This window comes from Rhinatrema bivittatum, chromosome 10, assembly GCF_901001135.1.
Source record: "Rhinatrema bivittatum chromosome 10, aRhiBiv1.1, whole genome shotgun sequence".
NCBI classification, from domain to species: domain Eukaryota; kingdom Metazoa; phylum Chordata; class Amphibia; order Gymnophiona; family Rhinatrematidae; genus Rhinatrema; species Rhinatrema bivittatum.
In genome coordinates this window covers 64251147-64261756 of record NC_042624.1, presented here as the reverse complement: position 1 = coordinate 64261756, position 10610 = coordinate 64251147, and the positions used below count along the sequence as shown (strand labels likewise).

Here is a 10610-nt window from a genome sequence, read left to right as displayed (position 1 = left end):
GACAGAGCTGCAGGATACATCAGACGATCAGGACGTCGGGAACCATGCTGAACTCAAGACCTAGAGATATATGGGATGCTTACCCACTGTGCAGCACCCCGCGGTCAGCAGCGGGTTACATCCTTTAGTGTGTGCAGTTTGACTCAGTAAATCTCTTTTCTATTTGGTGTGAAGACGGTTTTTAAGAGTGATCCTTTTTAGGTTAACCTGGTCTCCGTCACAGAAGCCATGTCTCCAACCCTGCAGCGAGTGGATTGGAAGTGTGACCCACTTTGAAACGGGGTGAGGGGGGGCTACACAAGTATATGTTTCCTATACTTACTTCTATTCTTGTTTTCACTGAATTGGGAGCTTCAACCTGTATTTCTAAAACAAGGTTTACTCTTGTTTATGAACTGGAACTGTATAAATAAAATGCAAAAAAAAAAAGACCTAAGCTTCTTAACCCACTATGAGCCATAAAATTCTACTGCTTGTCACCGTCTGATCACCCATCAAACTCCAACCTCCAACTTCCTGTTTCCCTTTCACTCTACCATTGGAATGTTTTTTATGATTCACTTATATTTTCTTCTCATTCTATCCTGACCAGAGGAAAGAAGTGTTTAGTGCCTGAAAGCTGGTCAAGAAATGTATTGTTAGTCCAATAAAAAGGTATCACTTTATATATATATTTTTTTTTTATTTATTAACCTTTATTACCAGGAATTTTAAAAGAATTAATATTGATAAATAGTCTTGGACTTATATTCAGCTTTTCTACTAAGTATGTTCAAGCATAAAGCCATATTTATAAGCTTTCTTCAACCCTCTGGAACTATCTGGTCAACCAAGAAGCAAGATAAATCACCATAACTAAGGAAGGCACTGAGTATCAAACACTTTTCTAACCTGTATGCCAAAGATTTATTTGAAATGAATCTAGAGTGGGAGAAAGGTGGTGGCAGGAAGGAACTTGAATCAACAAGATATTTGCAGGAAGAAAGGCTTTTTCAGCTCTCTCTCTGGAGGAGGAGTGTAGAGATACGGTTCTGAAGAGTCTTTCCTGTGGCAGAGGCACAGTGTCTGAGCTAATGATACTGACGGGGAGTGGAAGTGATGAGCAATTAAAAAAAAAACAAAAAAAAAACCCAACATGCTCTGATCAGATGGGCTACTGCGAATTCTCACCAATGAGCTGGGTGACTCGGCTGTGTGGTGTAGCCAAGCCTAAACCTGCTGGGTTAGGCTGGCTTACTGTTTGAAATGCAGAGGAGACAAGAGATTTCAGATATGCCAGGGAGCTGGAAGGTGCGTGCCTCTCTTCCTCCACTCCCTTCTGTTCCACATTCTCGCCTCCACTCAAGGTTAGACTAGTCAGAGGTTCCTTCCTGAAGCTGCTCTCTCCTCAGTCCCTCTGCCAAAGCCCTGCATGCTGTGAGTGTGACTGCAGGCCAAAGGTAATGAGCATCTTTTCTGTCTGTCCAGCTCTGGCGTACAATGACTGCATGGCTTTAAAACTGTTGTATTGCTGTATACTCGGGTGGGGGGGTTTTTTTTTTGGTTTTTTTTTAATGTATCTCTGAAATATTCAGAAGTGTTTAGTGAACATGTTTGCATCTCCCTGCAGTGGGCTGTTGACATTCTGAAGATTTGATCTCATTACAGCAGCAAAAATTCAGCTGAATGTTCTGGAAATTCCCCTATACTCTTTTCATGACAAATTAAAAAACAGTGCGCTAATGACAGAATCACTGTGATGTCTGTCCAATCCATTGTCCCCGGTAATCAGCTAGTGACTCAGGTTGTGGGCACTAAAGTCCACAATTATTCACATGTGCCATGTGCATCAGGGGGCACAGTGATAGTGGGCAGGTGAATAACCAGGGCTACAGAGGTGGGGTAAGTGATTACAGGAATGCAAAGTGGTAAATAAGATCCAAAGGACAGAATATGAGACGGGAGAGAGGAAGTCTATAACAATGAAAGCCTGTAGGTGGGGTGGAAAGAGGGGTGTGAATGTGGTGCAGTGTGGAAGAGAATCCCACTGTCTAGGTCTCAGGAGATAGTAGTTCTCATTCTCTAAAAGCAGGTGGTGGTAGGTGGGTTAAGGGATTACAGTGATGGGATTGATGTGAAATGCAACTGAAGCCAGTAGGCTTTGAAGAGTAGAATTAAGGGCAATGCTCCGTTTGGCGTGTGCAGTACAAATCCCAGCTCCATCCTTTCAGTAAAGAAGCTTTGTGCCTTAGTACAAGCAGCTTTACAAATGGATGCTGATGCATCTGGTGAGCAGAGCCCAGGGAAATCAGCAGGTCCTCGGAGGATCAGGCTACGGTAAGGTCTTATCCTCAGTTCTCCATTTTCCTCTTACTCTTTTCCCATTCCTTCTGTCCTTCCTCTGCGGTAGATAAGGGAGCCATTCCTTGATGTACCAGGTGACATATTGCACCCAGTGACAGTCCCCTGCCAGGAGCCCCCTGTTCCAGCAGGTTTCTCTAGAGGGACAATGAAACAAGACAGCACGTGATAGGATCTGGAGCCCAGGGGCTTCAGGACTTGTGGATAGCTTACTGAGGCTAGGTTAACTAGAACTTGCCCTATTCAGGAACATTTTCCAAATAGGGGAAGGAGGAAAGAGAAAGAGAGAAAGACACTAAGGGTGAGAGGATATGGGATGCTCCTCTTCTTTCGATTAATGACAGGGTGGGTAATATTTAAAGGAATTTCTATGGGTAAAATAATGCTCTACCTGCAGCAATGGCCCTTTAAAAAAACCTGCATGACCCATAAATGTGTCAGATTTCATACATGTGAGGTATACACACATACTTTTACGCACATAGAGGGGGATGGGGGGTGGGCAGGATTGGGACACGGCACACATACCTTTCAATTTTATAAAGTATGCAAGAAAATGATTTCGGCAGAACTCCGCGCCCCAAAAAGCAGGTGCAGTCGCGTGCACGCAGGTTTGCAGGGATAATTTTGTAAGCAAAAAATATGTGCATTTCACACTTTGACTTTGAAAATTAGTGTAAAGTCTGCAGGAAGAAAAGTAGCCGCAGGCGTCACCCCAGCTGAAAGTGATCCCCTGTAGGTCTGAAGCTGCCTGAAATCGTTCCTTGCAGTGCGGATGGCTCTTGCGCTGCCAGCTGCAACGACGGCCTCTACAGTCCACTGAATGGCTACTAGTCAATACACGTGCCTAATGGGAGGGGAAAATAGTGTAGAATATAAGAAAAACATTTTTTTTACATAAATATATCAAATGTTATTATCAAATTCATTCTATACGAGTATTTTATGAAAATTTACACAAATATTTTTCCAAAAACGTATATAGAACCACAATAACAGGCTAAAATTTCACACCAACCACAAGAGGTGTACAACACAAACAAACTCACATTCAAACCACTCACACCACATACCTATACATCACATTAATCCTGTGCAAAATATATATAGAAAATACCCTTAAGAAACAGCTAATTTCACCCCTCAAAAAAAACTGCTTGAAGAAAATATAGTTCAGACATGTTTTTCAAAACAAAAAGCAGTCTTAAAAAGCAGCGGAAAAAATAAAGTTTAGCTGTTATTAAAGATTATTGTTCTCCTGAATCAACAGGCTCACCGTTCGTTATTCGCCGTATAGTTTTTTAACATAGTTTGTCATATTCTTCTTCACATCTCCATATGGTTCCCACTGAAGTATCGATTTTCGAAAACAGGAAATTCCATATAACTTCCACAACAGGGTAAAAATTCTAATGTTACAATGCTTTTTCACTATGGCAAGTTTGACATGAAATCACTGCAAATGTCATGTAGATCCAAGGAAATCAATATAACTACTGCAGCAAGGTGAAATGCTAAATATTACATCATATTCGCACTGGTGCAATCAAGCCGAAATATTTCGCTGCAAGAATCACATCAATCCCGACATGTTTCGCCGTAATGGCTTCTTCAGTGGAAATAGCATTATCTAGCCAAAGTCTCTTGCAGTGGCATCACTAAGAATAAAATATATACAAAAATTAAAACATCAAAGCAAGGAAGAAAGGTCAAGAACAACCTAGTAGAAAGAAAAAAAAAGAGAAAAAAAATCTTTATATACTTGCAGAATAGGGGGTCAGAAGTCTCTGCAAGATAGAAAATGCCAGTGTAGGTGCTTAGTCCCATGATCCTTTAAATGCCTACCCTTGACTTCAAATGAACCAATCAGAAAACAAAGAAAGAGGTGTTTACTTTAAAGCACCAATCAAAAATGCATAATATGTATCACTTCTTCAAAAACACACCCCATTCAATTTTATTATTCAGACCTTTTGAACATATGGACTATAGTTTAAATATCCATTGTTGTTCTTGCCGAAATACATAAGAGTTTATATCCCCACCAAAAGTAAACTGTACCTGCTATATAACTAAAAACCTCAAATCACTGATTCCATGTCCCGCCGCCACCCAATGGGATGTTAATGGAGCCTCGGCGCGACCACAACAGATCAAGCTACAGTGTTCAGTGATTCTAATTCTTATAGCTCTCATAGTTTTACCTCCATAAATAAGAATACAGGGACAAATAATAATGTAAATGACTTGAGAAGAGGCACAAGTGGTATGTGACCGCAAGGGAATACACTCGTTTTGAAATCAGGTGAACAAAATGGGTAATATTCAAATACAAAAGGACATATTTTGCAGCCACCACAACTCTGATGAGACCCATTACTTTGAGAAGAGCCCCGCTGCACTAAAAGGGATGATACAAGAATATCACGCAAATTCCATGATATTTTGTAGGCAAATAAGGGAGTCTTATCAGAGAAAAGGGAAAGGGATTGCACTAAATGATCTTAGCAATCCACCCAGAAACATTAGTATATGGCAGAACACAAACAATACGATCTGCTGGATCACACTGAGATTTCTGAAAAAGAAGATCTCGGTTTAGATATAGGGCCCATTTGTAAGCCCTTTGTATCACATTTCTCAGATAACCTGATGTAAAAAACAATCGAATATAATCTTAGCTCTGCCATGCTGATGCCAGGGATGAAACTACAGAGAAATGACGACGTTTCCTTGTCCTCTTGCTTTCCCCAACAGAACTATGAGTGCATTGTAATCTACCTTATGTTTCTCACCACTCTATACCCGTTTCCTGGATTTTATGGCCTTCTTCTGTTCAGTATCAGATTTCACCTTTTACCCTCATCTAATCTCTTGTGCAACAGAGATGTGAGCACAACAGAGCCATAGCTTGCCTATGGCTAATATGACTTCGGCCTTAGGCGCCATGCAGCAGGAGCGACATCTCTCTCACTCAATACAACTTTGGGGTCTCAAGAGCTGAGCTGCCTGAGGGGAGAAGAGCTGCTGCACCTACTCCTGGTGTCCCACGTACCCTCAGGGCTGTCATTTGGAGCGTTGGCCCAAATCAGGACAAAAAAAAATACCCAAAACTGCCACTCTCCTCTTCTGCCCACAGCTAAGATCAGAGCAGCCTGCAATTTCAAAAGAAACAGTATTGGCCTTCCCACTCTGCCCCAGCAGTGAGAAGCGTGGCCTGCAGAGCTGCAGAAAGCAGCATCGGCCTCCTACCCCCAGAACGCTGGAAGTCAAGAGGAGTGCGGTCTGCGTTGCAGCGTTGGCCTCCTCCAGCCCCCGGTCCCACCCCACCCCATACCCAGCATTGCGAAGAACGTGGCCCGGGGGCTTAAAGAAGAAACATTGGCCTCCTACTGCCCCTTCCTCCACCAGTCAGGAGGAGCACAGCTTGTGGAGAGAAAAAGAGAGCGCACGTGCGCATATATGTCTGCATGATTGTGCATAGTTGTGTGTGTGTGAGAGAGAGCAGAGGAGTAAATGTCTGTATATGACTGAGCATATATGTTTGAAAGAGCAAAGGAACACGTGTGTGAGTATATGATTGAGCATGTATGTGCGAGAGAGAGCAAAAGAGTACGTGTGTGGATATGATTGAGAATGCATTTGTGAGAACAAAGGAGTGTGTTTGTGTGTATATATGTGAGCATGTGATAGAATGAACGAGTGTCTGTGATTGTGCATGTGTGAGAGAGCAAACGAGCCTGTGGGTGTATGTGTGAGAGAGTAAATGAGTGTTTGTGTAGGTATATGATTGAGCATGTGAGAAAGAATGAGTTTGTATTTGTGTGTATGATTGAGCATGAGAGAGAATGATCTTGTGTGTGTATGTATATGATCGAGCATATGAGAGTGAATGAGTGTGTGCATATTATTGAGCATGTGAGAGAGAATGAGCATGTTTGTGTGTGTGTATGACAGAATCTGAGATGGAGAACAAGTTTTGCATGTGTGTGTGATTCAGCATGTGAGAGAGTGATTGAGCATGTGTGTGTTAGAGAGAGAGGAGAAGTTTGCAAATCAAAAGTTCACAGGTATGAAAAGCAAGAGATTTTGAAATACTTATTAGTTTTAATTATAGGATGTTATTTGCTGTTTTGAAATATTTTATTGCCATTTGAAAAAGTTTTATATGAGTTTTTAATTATTGGATGCTGCTCTGTTCATCAGCTGTTTTGAAATATTCCTTTTTAGTGTGGTTTTACTATTATGATTTATGGTTTATGTTTATTGATTTTATTTGATGTTTTATGAGGACTGGTGATGTTTCTGTTTTCCTTTGTTGCATTACATATAGTGTCAGGCTTGTTGCAGTTTATAGTTCAGTTTTTCTCTGCATGTTTTCATTTATACTTTATGATCTTTTTGTTCTGTATTCCATGAGGGTCTGTCTGTGTTCTACAGTATGACCGAGGTGAGGTATTTCTGTATAGGGATTTATAGCAGACTGGCATGTTTTGTTTTCCTAATAGGAGATGTATTGGTATTTTAAGACCTGGTAAAATAGTTGCAGTGTTGCCTTTTCATAGATTGGGTTGTTACTGTTTGAGTACTGGCAGTTAGTGTTGTTTTGAAATTAATGATTTACTATATTAGAATTGTAATTCAATTTACTCTTAGCTTTCCTAGGTCCAAGCACACAACCAACATGTATTACCAAAGGCATAGTACCAGATGGGTTCCAAGTGTCTTTTTATTTTACTGTTTTTGTAGGGTTTTCTGGTTGGCACCACAGCAGTGTATGTAAATATAATATACATGTTATAAGTGATATTTTTACCCCAGAAAGTCCTTTTTCATGTGAAATCTGTTATTATAAATGCATAATTTGCAATTGTGTGTGGGGAGGGCTCATCCCGGGAGGGGGAGGGCTCGTCCCAGGAGAGGGAGGGTGCAAGTCTGTAAGTTTCACCTAAGGTGCCTAATACCCATAGACTTGCCCTAGGGAAGGGTGTAAGTTATGATTGGCTGGAAGACGACTAAAGTAGATGAAAGAGGGTGAAGGGGAAGAAGGAGGATTTGAAGGTAAGGGGTTTTCAAGAGAAAGAATGTAGCTGTTGAGGTGAAGGACAAGAGGGCCAGAGAGCTGGAGATGGTAAAAAGAGCAACTCAATGAGGGGGAGATGACTGAGTGACAGGAGGGAGTTGGCGAGGTGTAGGATAGACACAGAAAACTGGAGGGAGAGAAGGGGGATGAAATGTAGATGAGTGGATAGAGAGGCAGAGCAGGGCCGGCATGTCCATTAGGAGAACTTCTGTGGTCACCTAGGGCGCAGAGCCATAGGGGGCGCCGAAGAGCAGCCACGTGGTGCCGCAAGCAGGGCCTATCCCGCTCATGGCAAAGAGAAATAGAGATTGTGTGCTTCTCAGGGCCGCGAGCAGCACACAGTCGGCGCCAAAACAGGTGGGGGAGGGGCGCGACCAAGGGCACGACCCAGGGGGGGCAGCGCGAGGGTCGCCTAGGGCACCCAATACCCTTGTACCGGCCCTGAGGCAGAGATAAACAGAATGAAGAAAAAGGAGAAGAAAAAGAAAAGATCAATATTAGACAAAGATGTAGGAAAGGAACTGAAGAAGACAGGAGGAGAGATATGAAATGAAAGAAATGAACAGGAGACCAAGAAGAGGAAAGCAGTATAAAGAGATGAGAACCAAAGTGATTAGCAAAATCAATCATCCAGCCAACCAGGGTAGAAAAAAGCATTTTATCTTCATTTTAGTGAATGGAATATGTCAGCTTTGGGAATGTGCGGCTCATGATACCTTTGGTTTTGCACAATACGGGAGGAAATGTTTCTATTTCTTTAGTGTTGCATGGCATGCAGAGTCTAGCTTCTGGGGGTTTCCAGTTCAGTTTTTGAATGAAGGCTCATGATGGAGCCAGGATTCCCATACAGGATTCGATTGAGCTGGAAGCCAAAAGGAGCAAGAGGAACTTGCTGAGTGAAAATAAAAATCAAAGACCCCTACATGCAACAGAGTCTCCCAGCGTGTGGTGTTTTATGTTGTGCTCAGGGTGAGGGCGCACTTTTTCACTTGGCCGTAGGTGCTTAATGGACTAGCTACGGCTCTGGAGCACAAGGCATGATGAGAGCACCATCTCTGACTTGCCAGTCAGAGAATGAACTGAGATAAGATGAAAGTGTCACCTCTGCCTATCATTGCATGTGTGACCCGTTCAGTGGTTGAATCACACAGGGAGGCACTTGGGTAGCTCAGTCATTCTTAACATCATGGTTATCGTCAAGAAGACCTCTTCCAAAATCCAGTAGGATTTTCTGGATGAAAGATACTTGATGATCTCTAATCTGTAATTTGTTGAATTTTTGGTTAATGAAATGGAAACAGGCGTTGATTGAAGTCAGGCTTGTGCGCAGCAATTTGATAGCACTTCTAAGCCATAATATAAAAATGTGCAACATAAAACGCACACTGTATTGTCGGAGTCAGTCACAAAATGAGACCTGCATGCTCTCTGTTTCACCTGCTGGACTGTTTTCTATTCCTTAGCTCAGTGAGGACATGATCTTGAAAGGATCTTCATGAGCATCAAAGAAGGAATCACATACCAAAGTTATTTATCAAAACTAAGCAAGCACCAGAATCAGTTTGGCAGCTTTGTCTAAAATATTTCGTTAAGTTTGTGACAGCTATAAGACACTCTAGCATACCTCATGCTTGAAGAATTTAGTGTTTGAAGTCAGTTGTTACTCAGTGGAGGTGGAATATAAAGTTCAGACTATATTTTTTAACCATTCTGCTTATTGCCTAGCAGCTGCCTGCTTCTCAGTATGGGCATCTGGTTTTGGGTGCTGTGAGACTTCAGTTGCGGGCCATCTTGTTTTTCCTCCCAATTTAATCTCCCCCCACCCCAGGCTGGCTGTTGCAGCTACGGTCCTTGTGCAAGTCTCACAGACATATTTCCCTTCAGGGTTCACTTTATATCAGCCGACAGCCAGTAGATAGGTGCCCTTCTTTCCCTAGGGGTTTTGGAAACTTTCTGTGTGTTGTCCCTAGCCTGTGCCAGTCCAAGGATCAGGGATCTGGGACCAGGAATTGAACTTGGATCTGCCACTGAGAGTAGGACTGGCCCACAGAATATGCGTGTAATCTGTAATACACTGGTACCACCCAAATCCAGGAAAGTAATCGAAATCCAAGCAACAGATGAGACCTTTCGTCAGAACACTGTTTCAGGAGCTTCCCTCCATTGTGTATCTATGAGACAGCTCTCGATAAAGCAGACGCTGTAAAGGGAAAAAGGGGCCTAGGTGAAAATGTAAATGGATTGTAGAGAAAGTCATGTAGAAGTGTGAACAGAGGAATCACAACCTGCATACATTTCAGTTTTCTGCAGGACCAGTATGGCTGCTAGACTCTGTACTGCAGAAGGATCAGGAGAGACGTGAGCTGCAGAGATGCGGAGGGAGACAGTTCCTTCTACAGTTAGTGAGACGAGAGGGCTCAGAAGAGGTTGGTAGAGAAATTCAATGAGGACCCTTGGGCATAGAGCAAACGAGAGGCTCAATGCATAGGGTTCAGCACAGACCAGCCAGTACCATTAGTAAGATTATATGGTGCCTACCCTACAACTGCAGGCATTTAATAGGTGATGCCCTTGATGAATGCTTTCTTGACCAGTAGCTAAGCTCAGTGAGTTCTGGAAACATTATTAGAGAGCACATGTTGGCAAGAGTTGAATGTTTCCTCAGGGAATGTTGGTTGCAAAATTCTTTTCTGCCCTCCTATTATTCTGCTTGACAGTTTCTCTACCACTCTGCTAAAAATGTGTTTCTAAAATGCAGCAAATTGTAGTGTTGTAGCTCATATCCTCTGCCTAAGGCATTCTTTCATCTCACTTGCTCTCGTGCCTTCACTAAACCGTATGCTCAGGTGATGGGGCTTTGTGCATTCCTGTTCTCAACGTTTGTGTTTTTCCCTCTTTCTGACGTCGGCAGAAGCAGAGGAATGAGGACTCGCCTGGCCTGCCTGTCTCACAAGTCTGACTCATGCTCTGACTTCACCGCTGTTCTGCCTGACAAACCTAGCCGGGCTCTGAAGTAAGTGCCTATGCAACATCCTCATCCCACCTGATTATTACCTACAGAAAGTCCTGCACAGTACAAATTATACATCTGACTGCTAAAAAGAAGGAGAGGAAGTATATATTTATCTGGTATAAAAAAAGATAGGCGACAACATCCTAGGGAACCACCTTATGGCTCAAAAGTTAG

At 42.6% G+C, this 10610-nt stretch overlaps 1 protein-coding gene across 2 annotated transcripts in view; it reads left to right on the top strand.

Annotated features, from left to right (window-relative positions):
• The first annotated feature begins 1118 nt into the window (after positions 1–1118).
• Positions 1119–10610, top strand: part of RGS8 (regulator of G protein signaling 8) — a 41315-nt gene continuing 31823 nt past the window's right edge. The window contains exons 1-2 of one of the 2 annotated variants that reach the window (XM_029618146.1): positions 1119–1439; positions 10335–10436. In XM_029618146.1, coding sequence (XP_029474006.1) covers positions 10345–10436 — 92 coding nt within the window. In that variant the 5' untranslated portion in view covers positions 1119–1439; positions 10335–10344. The remainder of the gene's footprint in view (positions 1440–10334; positions 10437–10610) is intronic. The other variant, XM_029618148.1, reaches the window with a different exon arrangement.